This window comes from Gopherus evgoodei, chromosome 16 (assembly GCF_007399415.2).
Source record: "Gopherus evgoodei ecotype Sinaloan lineage chromosome 16, rGopEvg1_v1.p, whole genome shotgun sequence".
Classification (NCBI taxonomy): domain Eukaryota; kingdom Metazoa; phylum Chordata; order Testudines; family Testudinidae; genus Gopherus; species Gopherus evgoodei.
In genome coordinates, this window is record NC_044337.1 from 4,487,999 (window position 1) to 4,510,285 (window position 22,287).

The window sequence follows — 22,287 nt, forward strand, 5'->3', positions numbered from 1 at the left end:
CAGGGGCTGGTCCAGGGTGTTGGATTTTTCTGATCCTCTTACACCGTGTTTGTCATCCACTCCTCAGCTAGAACAGCTATTACAAAAGGCACTTCTCTTCTCTCCTTTCAAGTTGGAAGTACCAGCAGCCCATGGGACCTAACTGGTGCCTGGCTGCTGACCTTCCACAGCCTAAAAAGGGAAAACTGCTGTTTAAATAGGGGAAAGAAAGGGTGAAGAGACACACAGCAGGCCTGTTTGATCCTATAATTAGATCTACCTTAATAATGACATTATAATTTGGTGGAAAATATATTGAGAACTGTAAGGGGCAGAGAGACCCCACAATTCCCTGCTGGTGAAGAGAAGCACCAAGTGGGTGGCACCACTGGCAGGGCTGGAGCGCCACAGGACTGTCCTGGAAGGAGAGCTGGTGATCAGATGTTCCAAGGGACCTCAGTCACAGCAGGTGCTAGTGCTTTGGCAGTGCCCCCCCGCCCGTCCCCAAAGGGGCTGTGACTCCAGAAGCCATAGCTCTGTAGAGTCTCCTCCAAAGAACTGTGCGTGAGCTCCCCCTGCTGGCTCCATGTTAGCAGGCAGCTCACAAATACTGTTCCCGCAGAGCTGTGGTTCCTAGATATCCCTGACAATATTAGTGTGGAAACTGAGAAATCGACAGAAGGCAGCCATGTTGGCATCTGCTGAATTTGGAAATGCATCAGAATGCCATGTCGGCCAAGGGCAGGACAACCCTCGGGGATGATGCGTGTTACCGGTAGGGGGAGGTTATGTTGTGGGAGGGGAAAGAGATACTTTTATCAAGTTTGAAGCAAAAAGGAGTGAACTAAAAAATGAATGGGGAAAATTCTCCTAGCCAGCAGTGGCCCTTTAAATGAATTGTGCATCATATTTTTTTATTTTATACCCTAGTTGCTAGATTTCTTTAAAGCCAACTGGATCCTGAGGCAGTTGACAGTTAGCAGCTGATTCCATTGTGCAGAGCCCTGTGAGTGTATCCATTTGTCGAGCCCCTGTTCGTTTTTGGGAGGTGGCACATGGACTGGCGCTGAACCAAGTACTGCACTCTGAGTGAACGGAAGTGCCCCAATCACTATTTCAAACTGGTTCCCACTCAGTGCTTGTGCCCCCACTCCCCTTTACTGCCCTACAAAACACACAAACTGGCAGTACTGCCATAGCGGCAAACATCAACTCTGCAACTTGGGCAATCGTTGCCTCGCAGGTGGCATTTTGCTGCTGTTCTTCGTTTGGAGTTAGCAAAGCTTGGACAGATGTGTAAGGAGAGGCTGCTTGTTGTCTGCAGCTGCATGAGTTCTCCAGGAGATTTGCCTTCTGAAAACTTGACTGTGAATTGACCCAGTTCCCCGTTGTTTCAGTTGCTTCAGCAGTGAAGGCAAACTGGGGTGGGGTTTTACTTTTCTTCATCAGAGAAATTGAGGCGCGAGGTGTTTAAAGTGGTAATTTTATATGGGATATAATAGTAAAGGGAGAATTGATGAGAGGGAAGGTAACAGATCCCCTCCACAGTCTGTAATGTGCCATTACCAGAGTATCACTTTTCATACTGTGTGAAAGGTGTTGTCAGGTAAATAGGAAGTGGATTGTCCACATCAGGTCTGCTCTACGTCCCTCGGCAACAGTGACTCTGAGGGTTGCAAAGCATTTGAAGGTTCCACCGTGACAAGGAGCTTTCTTCACCAGACAGAGCTATGACTCCAGGGGTCAGTTTGAAATCCTGACCAGGCGGCTTTGCTCCTTGTCTGAGATAGATGTTGCCCCCTTGCTTGCCCTCAGCCAGGATGTACTCTTGCTGTTACGGTCAGGCCTGCATTGTTTGAGGCAGATGCATAGATCAGTCATTCCCAATCCTCTTATTCAGCTACCTGTCTCCAGAAATTTGGACTGCTTCAAATTCTGTTCTCACTGGCTTTGGAACAGCCCAGACTCCATTTTGGGTTAGAGTGAATACAACTAAATAGGGTTCAAGCAGTGGTGGTGCCCAGAGTATTAGTCCCTCAAGCTTGATGTACCAGCTGTGGTCCATCTCTGATTAGTGACTACTGGGTTAGAGCACTTGCTCATCTTCTCTTGGGCATTGTGTCACAGCTCAGGCATCACAAGCAAGCAAGCGAGTTTACAGAACAATTGGCAGTAACTTTGGGACCTGATCAATGGCTGAATGACAAAATTCTGACAACCCAAATCCCTCTGTTCCCTGAATCTTGACAGACCAGCCTAAGGAATATCCGGATGGCCTCACCTGTTAGTAGTTTCTAGCAATGAGCAGCTCAGAAATGTAATTTTACTGGTGACCTCACCTGTTGCCTTTGGGCCCCAGGCTGTCTGAATAGCTCCACACTGATGTTTCCTGGAGAGGCGCAGCTTGGCAGGCAGACAGACAGACAGACCCGGTCCCACAAAAATCTATCTGGGAGCCAAAAGGCAATGAGTGGGACATGGCCCTTTCTACTGGGAAGGTGAGAAAAGAGGAGCTGAGACTGGATGGGATTTTGTGAATGGCCTAATGTCTGTCTTGTAACGTTGCGAATTTGATCATTTCATTGTTTGGACTTGGGGAGATTATATCATCTGGGATTTGATCAGGAGGAAATTTGTGTTAGACTGCATTTAAACCCTCACATGTGGGCAGTGATGCACCATCAGAAACTTACTGAGGAGGACTTTACAAGTGGAGTGGTGGGGACATAAATGTTAGAGAGAGGAGACGAGGAGTGAGACAGTGGTTCTGTGTGAACCCTTTTGTTCTGAAGCCAGGCAGCTAATTTCTACCTACTTGATTCAAGCCAGGGTGCAGATGCCTCATCTACTAAGCGGCTTTGGGACTTCCAATATTTATGCTGAATTAGACCATGAGGTGCAAAACCTTAGAAAATTCTGCGTAGCCTTTGACATCTTGGTACAAGCACAAGACATTACTCAAGTGTTTGACATTTTTACTAGGTTTCAACCCTCGTTATCTTTTGGAAATTTATCCACTTTAAGGGCTCTTGTCTGATTTTTTTGTGCAATTTAGATGGAAAAGCAGTGGAACACAGCTCTCCTGTTGGATATACACGAAATCGATACTCAGGCACCTGGATTTTTGACCATGCATTGAGATACACATCCGGTATGTGATGGAAGGGTGTGAAAGTTTGACCAGGGATCACAGAGCAAGGGGGAGCTCTAGATGCAACTGGAATGTTGCACAAATTCCAAACACAAGACTCAGGAAAAAATCTGGCTAAGTCTAATACACCAATTAACCGTGCACACTCCGCCCCCATCTCTTTCCATACCTCGGGCAGTTTTAACCTGCATGACTGGTCCTAACATGGCCAAGAGTCCAGAGTGGGCCTGTGACCACAGCAGCAGTGCCCAAGGCCACACAAGCATGTTCTTTGTAAGCCGCTGGTGTGCAGGGTGTCTTTTTTCACCTTGTCTTTCCTCCCCCTGAAATAACACACACATTGTGGCAAATCATCACCACCTTCTCTCATTTTGGGGATGAGTGTGGATGTTTCTAATCCCTCCCCTCCCCGAAAAGCACTGCAGTGCAGGATCTTCTAAACAAAGGCCTCTATTTTTAAGGTTCCTCTGTTATAACTTGAGGACTCCAGTACTTGCTTAGGTCCCATGACAACCTCTACAAGTTGTCCTGTCTTCAGGGCATGGAGCTTTAACTGTTCTCACCTTACCACTTGAGGGCTCAGAGGAATTGGCTAGATGTACCCTCATCTGAGGATGTGGAGCAAACACCCTTTGGGAAATTAGCCCAGAGCCCAGCAGAACATCAGCACAAAGAGAGACTATGTTGAGTCAGCCCTCCTGCTTCTTTTATATTATGGCACAAGCAGTCCTGTACACCAGGCTTTTCTGGAAGCTGTGATTTTGGTGTTCAGTACGGTGAAAGGCGAGGGACTTGACCTGCGTATATATGGGGAGAAATTAAAATGGAAACCCGCAGGGTCTCAGTGACAGTGGCTATAGATCACTGGCCTTTCACCTTTGGAGATCGGGGGTTCAAATGCTGGCTTAAGTCACAGGTGACAAGGAGTTTGGTGGGTCTTTCATCTTGGCCCTATGTGTCCACATCTGAAACTGCCATATGTTAGATCACTAGCAGGATCTGCCCAGGAGAAGCCAAAGGGCAGTCTAGCAGAGGATCAGCAGCCTTGGCAAATCCATTTGCCCATAGCCAGCACTAACAGCCTTTCACCCCTTTTGGCATCAGATTCATGGACACTTGGTTTCAGATGAGGAATCTCCTGTGCTCATGTTGGAAATGCAAGTTCAGGTTTTTGCTAGAAGGCAACACGTGGTCACATGTAGGCTATTTTTTTTCTTTGTGGAATGCTGCTCAACTAAATGTACTTACGTGTGACAGACCATTTCCAGGGAAGTGGGGAGAAATACAAAGGAAAGACGCACAGGCTAAAAAAGATCAGAATAGAGCCCCTCATTCTTTTTGTTTTCTCCATGATCTTCATGTATGCAAAGCTGCCCCTGGGTATTTGGCTGGTTTTGCTGTGAGTTATGTTGTTCTCCTTTTGGCGTGAGAGATCCTTAACAATGAAATGGAATTGTTATTCTTTGTAACCCAAGTGGTGAAGAGTATTTTCACTGACTGAAGATACTTGGTTTTGAGTACTCCTATAAAAAGAGGATTTGGGTTAGGGGAGAAGTATAATGAATTATTTAATATGTAAAGTGATGTCAGAGGGATGATATCAACCTGTTGAGGCCCAAAATTTGGCCTACTTTGAATTTGTTAAAATCTGCTGCAGGCTGGCCCCAGGATTATGACTCTCTTCATATTCAAAAAATGAATCTCTTGCTAAGAAACAGATGGAAGTGGATTTGGTTTGCTCCCCTCCCTGAGTGTGATTTCCCCTTCTGAGAATGAATATAGCATTTTAGATTTTGTTTCGAAAGACATCTTACTCTGACACTGCTATAGCACACTGTACTGTAGTGTGTTCTTGTGAGCGCCCCCTGCAGTTTCAGCACCAGTGGTGAGGAATAAATACGCTTCGCAACTCAAGGGGCATTCCCGTAGCAATGTTTATTCAGAGACAAAGCAGACTTCTACTCTGTTAGAAACAAAAGGGACACAATCCAATCAGCTTCCCCCAAACCAAAAGGGACAGGTCATTGAATGAGAAGGAAAGGACATAAATAACAGTACACAGATAACTGGTTGACATTTTCCCTTGAAAGACATCACTCAGCTGAGCAAGTATGATCAAGAAACAAAAAAAGCAGGTGACTATTTGCTTGAATTTGTATGTGAATGTGCTTTGGCCACACTCATGCTCCTTTGGCGTTTACTCACATCCATGAGTTTTGCTGGCTCTGCATGGTCAGGAAAAGTAAATTTAAAAGAGATATTATCAAATAGCCGTGGACATTACATTTTAAATTCACACAAAGTAATGTTCTCCCCGCCACCACAGGGGCGGCTCCAGGCACCAGTGCTCCAAGTGCGTGCCTGGGGCAGCAAGCCACAGGGGGCGCTCTGCCGGTTGCCGGGAGGGCGGCAGGCCGGCTGCCTTCGGTGGCATGCCTACGGAGGGTCCGCTGGTCCCGCAGCTTCGGCGGACCTCCTGCAGGCACGCCGCCGAAACCGCGGGACCGGGGACCTCCTGAAGGCAGCCTGCCTGCGGTGCTTGGGGTGGCAAAATACCTAGAGCCACTCCTATCCCTTTCCCCTCCCCCGCCCCGGTTCCTCCTAAAAGGGAGCAGGAACAGCGCTCCATAACTAATCATAGCTAACAGCACAATTAACAAATTGTGTGTCGCTGCAAAGCATGATTTACAACCAATCCATAGAGGTTTTTGTTTTTTTTTAAAGTATACGAATTTTAAATAACAAATATATTTGAGGAAGTCTCTAACTGCTTATGAATGTTCTGTGAGCAGGAGAGGCTGCATTCATTGACAACTAATTTTGTCATTGCAAATGATTCTCCCAGCTCAACTTTTGTGTCTCTATTACTGCTGACTGCTTGTAGGTACATATCTTCCGAGATCAGATAAGCAAACTCAGAAGAGTTTTACCTATAAAGTTCTAAAGTTCATTTTAATCTAGCTGGTATCTTCCTGGATACGTACCAAATCTCTTTGTGTGGTAATTATATTGCTTGAGAAATTTTGAAGATAAAAAAAGCGGAAATACTAGTTCAAGGTTTTTTCCGACTACTAGAAAATTATTATTAAATCATAATTCAGGATATATTGAGAGTGGTTCTTCCAAATTAATAAACTTATAAAGATATATGGAAATGTAAATGCAGCAAAATGTGTCAAGTACTCTTACTCAGCAAGAAAGGATCTAGAGGTGCACAGTGGAGTACAGATTCCGTGCACTTAACTCCACAAACCTTCCAAACCCTCTCTTGCTGACAGCTGCACTGTCCTCTTATCAGTTTGTGACTGTCTCTGTATCATGGGGCTGTCTGCTTGTTACCGATTTAATATGGTAATCTGTACTTTTCTGTCCTGTTTTTCAGGGTCTTATGAGTGTGGAATATGTGGGAAGAAATACAAGTATTACAACTGTTTCCAGACCCATGTGCGGGCGCATAGAGGTATCTCTCTCCTGCTCAAACCTTTGAGAATCTTAGGTTAACATTCATGCTTTTGAGATTCCTCTGCTGCTACTGCCTGTCATTATAATGAGCCTACCAAGTACCACTGTTAGGATGAACCCTTCTGCAGTCAGAAGGAAGGGGGATCCGTGCTCCAGCAGTATTCTTTCTGGACATCACCATGAGCTACTACATTCAATTAATTTAAATAAGATATCAGTGCAATTTTCTACAGGGGTCTCTTACTCTCTTCCTGTGAGGGGCTGTGATTTGGGGTGCACTGCTGTATGTGGGTGTATTCCTCTCTGATGCAGCATTCCAAATGAATCATCAGCAATCCAGTTCCTGTAGTGATGATAGGCGTGTGTCCATGGCTCCCCAAATTCCTGCCAATCCTGTATATTTTAATCCATTTCTGTTTTGCTGGAAATCAGTTGGGTAATGACGGGAAAAAAAAAAAAAAACAGTTCAGTATCTCTAAGGATATTGGTGCGTTGTAAATAGATTATCCAAAGCATTTGTGTGTCTTCAAGGAAAGGAATTTTATGCAAGTAAAACATGTATGATGATCATGTTTGTCATTACTTAAATACTTACTGAGATTCTTAACATTGGCTGCTAAATTCTTTATCATATTTTTCTATAGTGTACTGTGGTGTCTCCATATCATCTTTATATTAAAGGTTGAAATGGCACTTCCAGTCAAAATCCCTTTTTTCAGTTGATTGTAACTTTCAAAATGTACTTCTGGTATATAAATCACAAGGAGTCTGGTGGCACCTTCAAGAGTAACACATTTATTTGGGCATAAGCTTTCATGGGTAAAAAACCCACCCATGAAAGTTTATGCCTAAAATTTGTTAGTCTGTAAGGTACCACTCTACTCTTCATTGTTTTTGTGGATATAGACTAACATGGCTACCCCTCTGATACTTCTGGTATGAAATTTCTCATGCTTGGTCTAAGGAGTATTGTGTGAAAATTTTCTAGAAGTCTGGCCATTTTTAAGTAATCTGAGCATTGAGGAAAGCATTTCTTGGCTGTAAAACTTTTTTGTTGTCATTCAGAAATGGCTTTATTGAAAAACTGCACACTTGGCATGGTCAAAACATTGCTTTGACTTTCTTGAAGCAGTATGATTACAAAATAACCGATTGTGCAGTAACAGAATTATGGACTTTTGAAACTGTGACATCAAGCATACAGGTGCATTTGTTTTATTTCATGTCAGAGACTAACACTGAGGTGTCTCTCTCTGAATATTTTAGGGGTATCTTTTTTAAGTGCCCACATTGTGATAACACCTGCATGTTTTTGGATATATTTTCTTTACATAATGATTATGGCTGGAATCGTCAAAGGAGCCTATGTGAGCGAGGTGCCTAATTCCCAATGGCTGTTTTGAAAATCCCAGCATAAAACATTATAATGTATATTAAAGATGAAGATTACAAATATCAAGTCTCAGAAGTCAGCAAATATGAGAGCTAAGAGTGAGTTAATGCTTCCCATTTCTGGATATATACTATAATACATCCTTTAATCACATGGTCACATACTATTTCTCAAATATGCAGTATAATATTATACAGTTTCTTCTACAACCTTATGTACATGTTGGTAGCATGTTCTAATATTTTATACTACTTTGTGAATGTCAGGAAAGTCCTTGACCGTCACTTATATAAGCAATACTACAAATTAGTAGCATACCATAGTAGAAGCAAAACATAAGGCAATAGTGAAGTGCATTATCTGTTGGTATATAAAAGGTTTGCAAGTGTAACATTAATTGTTTCAGTAACTACTGTAATTAGATTGTAAATTAGGTGGGGCAAAGACTGTTCCTTGCTGTGTTTCTATACAGCATCTAACACAATGGGACCCTAATCTCAGCTGGCATCCAGAGACATCACTGTAGCACCACTGATTAAGTATAGTATGTCACATTTTATTGTAAAGACATGATTATTTTTAATTCAATTGAATACTTAGGGTGAAATCCCCCCTCTCTCTCTCTCTTTCTCAGGTGTTAATAGGACTGTTTCCTTTAGTGGAAACAGGATCTTATCTTTAGCTTCTGAAAACATATATTTTTATATGTGTTTATGGAGCAAATTAGTTTCCAAATTATTTCTACTTGTGAATTTAGAAATATGTCAATAATTTGCAAATCCAAGGTGAACAAGCACAGTTTACGTATGCAACAAATTCTTATCTGAAATTAAATAAATTTTTCACGGCATTTTTAAAAGCATGCACCCAGTACTTGGTGAAAATAATACTTGAATTTTATTAAGGCAGTTTGAGGATAGGTCACATTAACGATATAAATTAACTATTTCTTCACAATCACACAATCAAATAAGAAATCATAAATGAATATTTACTATTGCCAGAGCTCTATAAATGTCATTCATTGATAAAAGCAGCAAAGAGTCCTGTGGCACCTTATAGACTAACAGACGTATTGGAGCATGAGCTTTTGTGAGTGAATACCCACTTCGTTGGATGCATGTAGTGGGTATTCACCCACAAAAGCTCATGCTCCAATACGTCTGTTAGTCTATAAGGTGCCACAGGACTCTTTGCTGCTTTTACAGATCCAGACTAACACGGCTACCCCTCTGATACTTGACGTTCATTGATAAATAGATTTTGAGGTACTACAGTAATAAATTACTGTTCAGAGGTATATCTGCCTGTACAGGGAAACTATCCTGTTGAACGTATATAGTACATGTTCAGTGAAAAAATAGTAAATGGCATAATACCATATGGAGAGAATGTTTTCCATTAAGCACAATATACTGGACCATTCCAATAATGAGGATGAAATCAGTGAAACCATACAAGAATGAAAGAAGTGTATTGCAAGATGCTTTACATGTATATATAAAGTTGTAGAAAAAGAAGTGTATATTATATTGTAATAAGTAACAGTATGAGATGACCATGTCATTAGCACGTGGGCCGACTGAACGTTGTAGATACAATCATAACTTTAACATTTCCTCACTGCTGAGTTTTTAAATTAAAAATCTTAAGTCCACGTAACTGGATTTTAAGTCCAAAGCCACTGGTGACACTGCTCCCCCAGCTCTGTTTGACCCTCTACGGCACTGGTACTTGAGACTCTCCCACTGGAGCTGGGCACATAACTGATTTTTTGCTTTTTTGGCTGTTTCAGAAGTGTGATGAAAAATTTGTTTTAGGTTGAACTGAACACACAAATTTTGGAAACTTTCAACAAGTCTAAAAGTTCAGTTTCAAGTGAAACAAAACATTTTGATTTTGAGCATTTTAAGCACTTGAATTTTTAATAAAATCACAGAAAGGTTCTAAGCATTTCAAAGCAAAAAATCAAAACATTTCATTTAATAATGTTGAAATTTTGAATTTCTTGGAATCTTTTGTTTGTTTCTAAACTGCATGAATTTGTGAAAGATTTCAGTGTTGCCAAACTTGCATTTTTTAACAAAAAAAATGTTGATTGAAAAATTTCATCCAGTTCTACCCCTCCGTCCTTTGTGCACACTCCATCTGCCAGTAACTCACCCTTGGAATCTTGTAGTCACTTTCTCTTCACAGGGGTCAGGAAGTGACCCTTCTTTCAGCGGCTGGATCTTCTGACTTCATATGCTACTTCTGCCTGGATGTCCAGTGCCCTTCCTCTGAGCTTCCTGAGCCAACAGTCAGTCCACAGCATTTTTTTCCTGTCTGTTTCTGTAGTTTTTTATCATTCTCGGCAAGCTGACCTTAGCACACCAGCTCTTTTTCAAGGCCAAACAGCTCATTTGCGCCAAGCACCTTCACCACTTCTTTGGGGTTCTTTCTTCCATTGCTTTTTAGTGCTTTTTGGTGGAGAAGTGTCCAGTTTTTTTCTTCACTAAAAGCGTTTGGTTTTGTTTTTTTCATGAAGAAGACTGTCTTTAAAGGTTTATGTTTTTTTTGACACCAAGTCAGTAGGTTTAGCTGTCATTAAAATGACCCTGTCTGACTGCATGTTTTTCCATTATGACCTAGCTGGCCTACAGCTAGAAGGTCTTGTACCATCAGAGACAGGACACTTCAATTGCCAGCTTCAGACCTGTTTCAATTCAGATTACATAGAAAGCACCCATATGGTCCACCCTACTTTGCAAAGGGTTATTAGTGCCAGGATTGGCTTGTAGGAGGAATGTCATAATTCAGGGCAATGGCTGCAGATCCTGTCCCCAAGATCTGTGGGGGTCACAAACCCTCCGGCTCCTTTGAGTTTGGTTCCTTTTGGAATGTTTCTTACAGGAGTTGGCTTTTGTTTTATGGAGGACACATCCATTTCAGGCTTCCTATTTGTTGCTCTTGGCAAGTATCTTCTCCTCACTTTCTTTGCAGTTTGGGCCTATCTTTTTACTAGTCATGCTGCCTGATGCTTCACTTATTGTTTCTTTTCTTGTTTGGAAAACACCCCTTTGAGCTGTTCAGCTCCGTAAGTCAGAATCCTATGCTGACAACATCTCTAAAGAATGAAAAAATACTTTTCTGTAATTCTGACTTTCAGAAGAACTTTCATTGAATTTTATATCTTCATCCACCTCCACTGCCCTCCCAGATTGTGGGGTCGAGGGTTCTATTTTGTGGGTGGCATGTTATCTTTTAGGCAAGATTATTTGTTCATCCTTGGGAATGGTTTGTTTCCTGTTTGAGAATTTGGCATTTACCTACACAGAAGAACCTTCCCTGTGTAATTCTAAACTGGTTGGACATTTCTAGGGAATGAGGTCCTGGCAGTTTGAGAGTTTGTTCAAGTACCAGTGCCTGAGAGCAAAGCATCGTAAACTTCCTGTTCTGAATGTAAATACATCTTCACAGGAGCAGAAGGGCAGATAAGAAATTTCTCTTCCACATTTTTTCAAGAGGGAAGAATAACAGGGCAGTGGTGGAGAAATGGTGAAATTAGAGTAGCTGAAAGAATCCTTTGCAGTGAGCTTAGAAGCCCTGCAAAACCATGATGACTTCCTCCTCCTGTGGAGCATCTAAACTGTGCTGGAACACAAAGATTTCAAACTATAATGCATTTCTGCAGTGATATGTCCACCATATTAACTAGCTGTGAAAATAGATAGTATCATAGATGCCAGCATTAGCAAATGCTACTGCACATGCATAAAATCAAGTTCTTAAGTACTTGTAACTCACTGTATTTTTTGTTTGTTTATAGCTTTTTAAACCATGAAAGGGTCTAATCAGTAGGAAGGAATCATCCTGAATGCTTTAAATTGTATAGTTCAGCTATATTTGAGTGAGGTGAGCAGAAAAGTATCTAAACATTTAAGTGGGACAATTGCCTTTTCTTTCACCTCTCCATAACTCAAAAATGATTGAATTTATTACACTAGACTTTCAAAAAAAATTAAATAAAAAACCTAGGCTGAGACCAAAACCAGAAAACATTTGCCCTAAAGAGTATTTTTCAGATAGTTATGAACAAGTGAAAAGAGGATTATAAAGCAAATCTCAGCTTAACTTTAATTCTAGGTTTTTTGAGGTAATAACTGTATCCTGGACTGAATAACTGCCATTTTTATACAGCATGTTTTTGCTTTAAATTATTTAGTAACTACTATCAGACTCATTGACAATTCTGTTTCAGTCTGGGTACACCAGCTAGATCCTCAGCTTGTTGTAAATCAGTACAGCTCAATAGAAGTCTATGTAGCTATGTTTATTTACACCAACTCAGGATCTGATTCATTATTATGATTATAGCAGGAGCAGAACTGACATCTTTAGTTCAGATTTCTCTTTTAATCCTGTTTTCATTCTCTGAAAACTTTGCAAAGGTTTCAGATTGAAATTTTGTAGTATTGGTCTCTGTCCAAAGTTGGTTTAAAAAAATAAATTGATGGGAGAGAACCAGTTCAGCAGTTTGAGAATGGAAGTAACACACTTTTCCTATTGTATATATTTTTAACAACTTATTTTAGAACAGCTCTACTGCTGAAATGATTGGTTGTGGAAAACTGAAATTTGACAGTCTGATAATTCCTCCTTGAGGAGAAACTGTGTTTCTGGTATTAGAGGAAATTGATTTGACCAAATTATCTGGCTTTGAAAATCATGTACCAAGCACATGCTGTAGATTTTTTTTAGCCAAGTGAAATGCATTGATAAAGATTTGATGAAGTCAGAAACTTTACATACTAGATCTCAGCCCAAATATGATTTGGCGATGGGTATTGTTTTGGCTTTCATTCATTAAACTGTTTTGAGTTACACAAAGAGGGAAAGTATATTTTTCCTGTTTAAAATAATTGTAACTTTTCTGCACATGTGTAACTCAGAAACGGCTGAACTTTTTAAAATTTCATAGGTGGCTTGTTTCTTGCTAAGTTTGAAATTACAGTAACAAATTATTAAAAATTGCTTTTGCACATGCATAGTTCTCAGTTTTCATTAGGTTTATTTATGTTGTTAACTATGGACTCCAGAATGGTGTGTGGCAGAATTCCACTGTGTCACAGCTAGTTTTTCCTTTTGTGACAGAATGGTGTCATGTCAAATCTATAAAATTTGTGAAGAAATACAGTTGTAGGACGTTGTAGTTCCGTAGATGACTTTGTGTATTTCTACTCAGGTGCTTCACTTTACTGCAGTGTGCAAACTTCATTACATATTTTATTATTTTTAAAATAATTACAAATATGTATAAATATCTTCTTTCATATCAGTCAGAAAGACTTTGACAAAGTCCCGTACGAAAGGCTCTTGAGTGAAGTAAGCTGTCATGGGAGAAGAGGGAAGGTCCTCTCATGGATCAGTAACTAGTTAAAAGACAGAAAACAAAGAATAGGAATAGATAGTCAGTTTTCACAGTGGAGAGAGGTAAATAGCTGGGTCCCCCAAGGATCTGTACTGGGACCAGTGCTGTTCAACATATTCATAAAGGATCTGGAAAAGAGGGTAAACAGTGAGGTGGCAAAGTTTGCAGACAATACAAAATTACTCTAGACAGTTAAGTCCAAAACTGACTTGCTAAGAGCTACAAAGGGATTTCACTAAACTGGATGACTGGGCAACAAAATAGCAGATGAAAATCAGTGTTGGTAAGTGCAAAGTAATGCAAATTGGAAAACATAATCCAAACTATACATACAAAATGATCGGATCTAAATTAGCTGTTACCTCTCAAGAAAAAGATCTTGGAGTCGTGGATAGTTCTCTGAAGACATCTGCTCAATGTAAAACAGCAGTCAAAAAGCTAACAATGTTACGAGCCATTAAAAAAGGGATAGGTTAATAAGACAGAAAATATCCGTGTGCCACTATACAAATCCATGATATGCCCACATCTTGAATATTGCATGCAGTTCTGGTTGCCTCATCTCAAAAACAAACAAACAAACAAACAACCTACTAGAACAGGGTTTCTCAAACAGGGGTCGCCGCTTTTGTAGGGAAAGCCCCTGGCGGGCAGGGCTGGGGTTTTTACCTGCCCTGTTCACAGGGCCGGCTGATCGTGGCTCCCACTGGCCGTGGATTGCTGCTCCGGGCCAATGGGAGCCGCGATGGGCCAGAGTTGTGGACGGGGCAGGTAAACACACCGGCCTGGCCCAGCAGGGGCTTTCCCTACACAAGTGGTGACCCCTGTTTGAGAAACCCTGTACTAGAATTTGAAAAGGCACAGAGAATGGCAACAAAAATGATTAGGGGTATGAAAAAGCTTCCGCAAGGGAACGATTAAAAAGTCTGAGAGTGTTCAGCTTAGAAAAGAGACGACTAAGAGGGGATATGATAGAGGCTATAAAATCATGACTGGTGTGGAGAAAGTGACTAGGGAAGTGTTATTTACCACTTCACATAACACGAGAACCAGGGGTCACCAAATGAAATTAGTAGGCAGCAGGTTTAAAACAAACACAAGGAAGTATTTCTTATCACAATGTATAGTCGACCTGTGGAATTTGTTGCCAGGGGATTTGTAAAGGCCAAAATTATAACTGGATTTAAAAAAGAATTAGTCAAGTTCACGGAGGATAGGTCCATCAGTGGCTATTAGTCAAATGTCAGGGACACAACCCCATGCTCCGGGTGTCCCTAAACCTTTGACTGCCAGAAGCTGGGACTGGACCACAGGGGATGGATCACTCAATAATTGCCCTGTTCTGTTCATTCCCTCTGAAGTATCTGGTACTGGCCACTGTTGGAAGACAGGATACTGAGCTAGATGGACCATTGGTCTGACCCGGCATGGCCATTCTTCTGTTCTTACATTAATCAATCACAATAAATAATAAAACAGAATTGGACAAATACAGGGGTCCACAGCCCTATATTTTTATTTATTTTTGAGAAAAAAAGAAAAAGGAAATTTAAATGCAAAAAATGGTATTAATGAATTAGGGTTACCAATTTAAATATCAAAAAAGCTATGAAATGCCACTGTTAAGGTTTGCATAGTAATAAACTTGCTTTCATGCAACATGCAGAATATTTTAGATTATAATTGAAAATAGAAGGTATGAAATATGGGACAATTCAACGTAGCTTTGTAAACCTAAGCATTTGCATTTCTTGAGTTTTAACATTTTTTTCAGCTTGCAGCCTTACCCGTTGCGTTCATGCAGGCCTTTGAATACAGTCGTGGTTTGTGCTGTTTCTGGTCAGTGCTTTCTTTCCATGTGCGACATTAGTGACACTGGAACTGAAGACTGCAGTGTAATGTAACCAGTTGGAGAGGGAAATCCAAAGGATTTTCTCCCATCTGTTGTACAGGTCTTTCCCTCAGTGGTGTCCTTCTCCATATTGCAGATAGCCGTGCTCTCTCTCTCTCTCTCTCTGTGAATTTGGAGGCATAAGGGACTGGATTCACAAAAGAATGTAGATGCCTAACTGCCGCCTTAGGCACCTAAATCCAAGATTTTGGCACCAGTGGTGTTCACAAAAGCCCTGTAGGCAGAGGGTCTGGAACAATGTGTATAGTGGGGGAGCTGAGAGCCATTGAACCAAACTGTAAACCCTGTATGTGGTGGAAGCCACTTCAAGCCAGAGGATACAGGAGCACCCCAGCCCCCCTGGTTCCAGCACCTATGCCTGTAGGCACCCACGCTCACTCACTGCCTACATTTTTGCGGTCAAAGTTCCCTAGGCATCTATGTTTCTGCCTCTGCACATATGTACTGCAGCCCCACACCGGGCACCCAGACACCTAAGCCCCAGAGCGATTCACAAAAAAATGGGCATCCTTCTACCTAACTCTATGTAACCCTTCTGCCCCTCTGAGTTGGCAGCAACAAGGGCCGAGTTCAGTATTCAGGGATTCCGTTTCAGTAACACAATGCATAACCGGCTCGAGCCCCCACCCAGTGACCTGGGACACTCACCTACCACACCCTCCTAGGCGCCTCTAGGAGGCAATACTTCCCCTCTTGCAAGCACGGAGTCTGAGTGTAGCAACATCTTTTTAATAAAAGAAGGAATCAATGCGGCATCCCATTGGAGAAACACCACAAACAGGGTTATAACACAAACCATAAACAAAAACCCACCTCCAAGTATGTTTGGCACTGTCCTTTTTCCCCTCAAGGTTTTAAGTCCAATCACCCCAAAGTCCAACAACCCAAAAGTCTCTGGTCAATGCCACCTCAGAGTTCGAGAGTTTATCTGTAGAGGTCCCTCCCCCTAGCCTGGGTAGAAAGGGGCACCTTACGTGGTCTGGGGCCAACTGCCCTGCCTCTCCGTGGGTTCTGCTTCCGCCTTCTCCATGAACTGCTCCACTTTACCAGCCGCTCCACGCTGCTCCTCCAGCCGTCCTCAGAAACTGCTCCGCTCCACCAGCTGCTCTGCTCCATGAGCTGCTCCAGTTCTCCCTGCAAACTACTTGGCTCCGCTCACTCTGTGGGCCACTCCACCCGTCCCACAGCTACTCCACTCTGCCAGCCGCTCCGTTGCCACTAGCTGTCCCGTGATCCGCTCCAGCTGTCCCCACAACTGCTCCACTCCACCAGCTGCTCTGTTCCACAGTATAGCTTCAGGCTCCCCCACTAGTTAGCACAGTACTCAGTGGTCTCAGCTCAGTAATTTCAGCTCTTTAGTGATTTCAACTCTTAGTGATCTCAGCTCTTAGTAGGGGAGCCCCAGTGCTAGTGCACCATTAGTCCAAAGTGAGTTCAGCTCAGTAACCTGTATTTAGATTCTTGAGGGAATAAAAAAATCAACTCTGACATTCCACAGTGGAGAGACGAGGGGGTGGAACTGGTGCTTCTGGCTCCACAAGGAGACTGCACCACCAGGCACAGATACCTGTCCCCAGCCTCTCTCAATTCATGGGTTTTGGAACCCATGTCCCTTGTCTAGCAAGTACCACCCAACTGAGGGTGAGTCATTTGTCACCAAGCAGTCCCACAGCTTGGCAATCTGGGATAGGGTAGGCGTGCCTATGCAGATACACTCTCTGAAATTCTTTCCACCAAATGTCAGGGTAGAGCTTATCCTGACTCTGCTTACATCTACACAGATCAGCCATGGAGAGACTTGTTGGAGCAGGGGGAATGGATCCTGGGTGAATGCTTTAACCACCAGGCTGTAGAGTCGTGCCTGTGTTTGCACTCTCTCTGGCCCAGTGACTCTTTCTGTATCCACAGTGGAACAGCTTCAACAGGAGAGACTGAGGGATCATCCCACCTCGATGCTTAGTGCCTTCATGTGTGCGGTGGGAAACCCCAGTTTAAATCCCTTTTCATCAGGCTGGGGGGAAGGGTTGAAGGTGAGAGTCGTAACCACAGGAGGTTCTCTTCCTCCCCCTCAGCCTTCTGGCAAAAAAAAACACCTTAGGCTCCTAACTCTACGAGATGGTTCACAGCTGAGCTAGAGGGGGCCTGCTCCAGCCTGGACATAACACAGAGTTCCTAGAGGGGCAGGCCTTAGGACATACCCCTCTCTTTGGCAGCTCCCATTGGCTAGCATGGGCAGTTCAGTGCACTGGCTTCTATGAATCCCATTCCCAAGGGCCTGACTCCATTCATTCATTGTACAGGGAGCCTGAGTGCCAAACGCAGGTGGGGTTTAGTGTGTGGGTGCCGGGTGGTCTGTCATACCCAGGAGGTCAGACTAGATCTGGTGGTCCCTTCTGACCTGAAATGCTAAACTCTAACTCCGGCTTCGGGAATCCCAGTGATTTTCTGAGCGTTGCAGTGCCTAAATCCCCTTGTGAATCTAGACCAGAGTATCCAGAAAATTGACAGCATGGTATGGAGTTCTGCAGGCAGCATTAGCACTACGTTTTGTGTTCATATTTCTGTGTTTACAGCACTTGTCCAGACTCTAGGCACATCAGTGATTTCAACATTCAATAGAAAAGGGTGGATTTACATTTACAGATTCAGTTAATAACACTTGGGCTGTTGAGCAAACCTCACCCAGCCTTCCTGACCATCCCAGCCACAGATCCACTGGGACTGTCTGCTCTCTCACCAACAGCTTGGCTGTCTCAGAAGCTTGCATTTTTTTTAAAAAGGGAGGGGGGCTTGCACTTTCCATTAGAGCAGGGGTTCTCAAACTGGGGCTTGAGAGCCCTCAGGGGATTGTGAGGTTATGATGCGGGGGGTTGCGAGCTGTCAGCATCCACCCCAAACCCTGCTTTGCCTCCAGCATTTATAATGGATTCACACTCAGAGGCTTGCTATGTGAAAGGGGTCACCAGTTCAAAAGTTTGAGAATCACAGCATTAGAGAACAGAGGTCCAGAGAGCCAAGGGGCCCTCACAGAGAATGCCCTGCAAGCAGCTCGTTCCTGTTTAAGCCAAGAGTGCTCCAGCTGGAGCACCTCTGCTGATCACTTCAGTGGTAACGCCTGAGGGAGAAAAATAGCTTGAGCTGCAGCCAGCCCAAGGCTTGAAATCTGAGCGATCTCTCCCACCTAGTGCACCAGGTAGCCACTCTCTTGACTCAGGGTTGCCTATACATACAGTGCTGCAACGGCACTGGTGCAGCTGTGCCGTTGTAACGCTTAGCGAAGATGCTACCTATGCAGACGGGAGAACTTCTCCTATTGGCATAGCTACTCCACCTCCCCGAGATAGTGCTGTCTACACCAGTTTGGTCAGTATAACTGCATCACTCAGGGGTGTGGCTTTACCCGTCCGCGATGTGGTTATACCAACAGAAGTCTGTAGTGTAGACCAGGGCTCACTGACAGAAGGACTCGTTGGGTTGTTTGGAGCTGGTTTCTAAGCCGCTGCCTTTCTGTGCTGGGCAGGAGGAAGTGACAGGTTGTAACATTTCCATTTAAAAAGCAGCCCATTGTAATGGGTCAGAAGAGAAATGCCCTTGTTCGGAAAAGTGCAAATGAAAGCAAATCACATATTTCTGGACGAGAGGCCTTTCACGACCGAATGCCCCAAAACAGCTGCACTTTGAGAGGAAGACCTGGTCGAGCCTCAGTCCCCTTCCTCACCTCCTGATAACAGAAGATCAGCCTTTCATGGCGTGCTTAATCTGGAGAGAGCCTTCAGAATGAGCCCTGCAAATGATAAGGTTCCCAGTATGCTCCTCCCTCAGTGAGACCCCAGTACCACCGGGCCTGCTCTGCTGAGTTAGGGCTGAGTTCAGAGCCGCAGAGATCCCTGCAGTCGAGAGTCGGCATCCCCAGGGCCTGCTCTCTGCTGAATCTGTTGCATGGCGTATGTGTGATAGAAAAGGGACTAGCAGAGAAGGAGGAATCTGACTGGAGGATAGAGAGCAAGGAGCCAGGAATTACAAAACTCCAGCCCCCTCATGAAACAGTTGAAGACACTGTGTGCTGTCAAACGTTTGACAGAATGTGCTGGCAAGTCTAAGTGCAGCTCTTTCTCTTTGCAGACACTGAAGCTGCCTCAGGTGAAGGAGCCTCACAAGGCAGTAAGTACTAACTTCGCTGTGTGTGCGTGAGGGGGGATTGGTGCACGGCATGTGTGAGCGCATGGTGTGATGGCTGTGGGCATGTTCCTGGGCAGGCGTTTTACCTCACAGCAGGTGAACATCTCTTTCCATTCTGTTGAGTGATACATCTAGGCTCTCACTGCGGTACTGGCATTGTGGAGTTTACATCTAGCTTGTTACTCTCCTCCCGTTGCCCTGAGTTTGTGTGTCCGAGATCTTTTATGTGATGTCAGCTACTTATGCAGCTCAGAAGAGAGACATGGAGGGGCTGTGTTCAGCATTGCAGTCAGTCACATGACCATTCTCTAACTTTAAAAAAGCCGCAGGTGAGTTGGATTGGAGAGTGACAGAAGGGGATGACATCATCCCCTTTGTGAGAGGCCTGTAGTCCCCTATGAATTAAAATGGTACCAATTAATGACAACACTCAATTGTCCAGACAGCCCCTGGGTCTTTGTTGCAATCATGCCGATCCCTGTATCTGTCCTGATCTCTTGTGCTGGTGTGGGAGATCCACTTTGCTAAACTGCATTCACTGCACTTTTCCACAGTGTTCCACAAGAGGGCACCTTCCACTGTGCTAATGAGAAGCTGCATTTGATGAGAGTTCTAAGAGCAGCGCAGGAAAGGTGCTTTCCTGTTTGTGGTAGATGCATAAAGCCAACCGAACATCCCCTTTGTTCCCCTAGTGTTCTTATTTCTCTCTCTCGCTTCCCATGTACGTAGGGTAGAACTTAGTTCTGTGAATGCAAGTTTAACTCTATTGATTTCCCCTGGTGCTTTGCTGCTGCGTGACCTCTCGGACAGTTCTGACATTTGGGATGGTTTTGTCATGCACCCTTTTAAGCACCTTGAGTGGTGCCAAGCTTGTAGGGGGAGCAGCGCCCCAAGGAAATGGTGACATCTCAGTATATCCTGAATTCCTCCTTTCTTCCACACCCTCCCCAGTGCTCTGGCATGGTGTCATACAGGGATTGGATGACAATCACGTTGCACAGTCATTCGTGACCAAAGCAGTGAGCAGTATAAATTGACTCCCAGCTTGTAAAACGCTCTTCCTGACTGGGAACATACTCAGTGTTTCCAACTCTTAAGAATTTGTCAAGAGTCTTGAATTATTTAGTGTTTTTCTGAAAGCCACAGCTTATGGAGGCATGTCATTCAGTGAGACTCTCAGCTTTCATTTAAAAAGAGAAGCAAGTTTCCAGCCATAGTAGTTGTAGAAAATCTCGTGATTTTTTGAGGCCTCACTCGTGGTACTTGAATGCTTGAGGTTGCCGACACGGCGCACTCCAGGGACCAGTATGGGTTTCTCAGACTTGATGTTCCCCTTTTGCTCCACTGAGTGAGCCAGTGGTGTTATTTACCAGGTGTCTCCCTCTCCCATTCACAGTGGGCTCTTAGCTCAGTAATTTCTTCTTTCATTCTTCAGTAGCTTCTCTGCAGCCCTCTGGTGCTTTCCTTTGTCCTGGGTGATCCCCCAGTGTCTTTCCAGCCTCTTATCCCTGTGCTGAATTCTGGCATGGAGAACAGCAGGCCCTGCTGCATTTTGGCAACTCTCTCTTTTGTTTTTGTTTTTTTAAATGTCACCGGTTTAGTTATTCAACCACGTGACTTGGCCATCAGACCCTTCTGTGTTTGCTGCAGTGCTTCGGAAACTCCTGTTGCATGTTATGTGGGGAGGCTTTTGTATGCTGCACTTCTTGTGAATTAAAATCCCACATTTTTTATCTGTGAAGTCAGAGGACATAGGGTATAGGAAGGCAGGACACCTGATGACAATGAGGGAAGGAAAACCAGAAACGAAGGAGAAACTGGAGGGTTTTAGTTGCATTAAATTATTTGGTGCTCCACATACAGTTTCCATTTGTCATGGAAACTATCTTCTCAGCCGAATATTAAGTTGTTCAGCTGGGGCTGCTGTTGGTAATTTCACATGGTTCTAATTTCTGATAAAACTTTCCTTCCTCTTCCTCCTTGTTGCTATAATAAAGCTCCTCAGCTTTGTCATTTTCTCCCTTGTTGATGAATTGAAGCCCTGAGCAATACTGGTCTTCTCTGGCTTTTCTCCATTTCCCTCTCAATGGCCTTCTTGTCAGTCTGTTTGATTCTTATTTATTTTAAGAACTTCTTATTTATCTTTCCTTCCTTGCTATTTTTGCTTTGCATGCTGCTCCAGTCCCATGCCCCGTGACCCAGTTTGGATCTTTACTTCTTTTATATTAACAGGCTTTCGTATTGTTTAAATCTTCCTCTGCTATTTTTATCTCATTGGCTACTCTAGCTGTTTGGGTTTCCTTATTCGTTGATTCTCTAGACACGGCTCATCCTCTTCCTTCCCAATGCCTCAAGATTTCAGGGTGCAGTAAGCTGTTATTTTCCCTCCCCTTGTGAGAGCTTTCTGCTTTTCCCACAAGTACCCAACCTGCAGGAGTCCAGGGGTGCAATTCACATGCATCTTAAACTGTTCATGGGAATCCTCCTTTATGCAGCCAGAGGGCCTGCAGTACCAGCTCAAATAACCAAGGAGAAGCATCTCTCACTCAGAAATGCCAACCCCATCACAAGTCCCTTCCCTCCTGCTGTAAAGATTTTATTTGTACTGATTATTTTTTGTGGTGACTCTCTGGAGCCAGTTGTCATTCGTGCCAGTGAATTCCATGTGAAGTTTTCTCAGGAAGGGGACTTGAGTGAAATGCTCACTCTCAGCAGAGGAGCCTGATGTGAACAGCCCACCCTCCTAGGATCTGGTTTTTGAGCTGTAATTTGTCTGCTTGCTTTGTTGTGTTATCAGTATG

At 43.5% G+C, this 22,287-nt stretch overlaps 1 protein-coding gene across 13 annotated transcripts in view; it reads left to right on the forward strand.

Moving 5' to 3' along the window:
- Positions 1-22,287, forward strand: part of ZNF618 (zinc finger protein 618) — a 306,003-nt gene that overhangs the window by 198,301 nt on the left and 85,415 nt on the right. For 11 of the 13 annotated variants that reach the window (XM_030535126.1, XM_030535133.1, XM_030535131.1 and 8 more), the window contains 3 exons: positions 3,035-3,130; positions 6,513-6,590; positions 19,430-19,468. In XM_030535126.1, the coding sequence (XP_030390986.1) occupies positions 3,035-3,130; positions 6,513-6,590; positions 19,430-19,468 (213 nt within the window). The remainder of the gene's footprint in view (positions 1-3,034; positions 3,131-6,512; positions 6,591-19,429; positions 19,469-22,287) is intronic. The other 2 variants (XM_030535129.1, XM_030535132.1) reach the window with 2 other exon arrangements.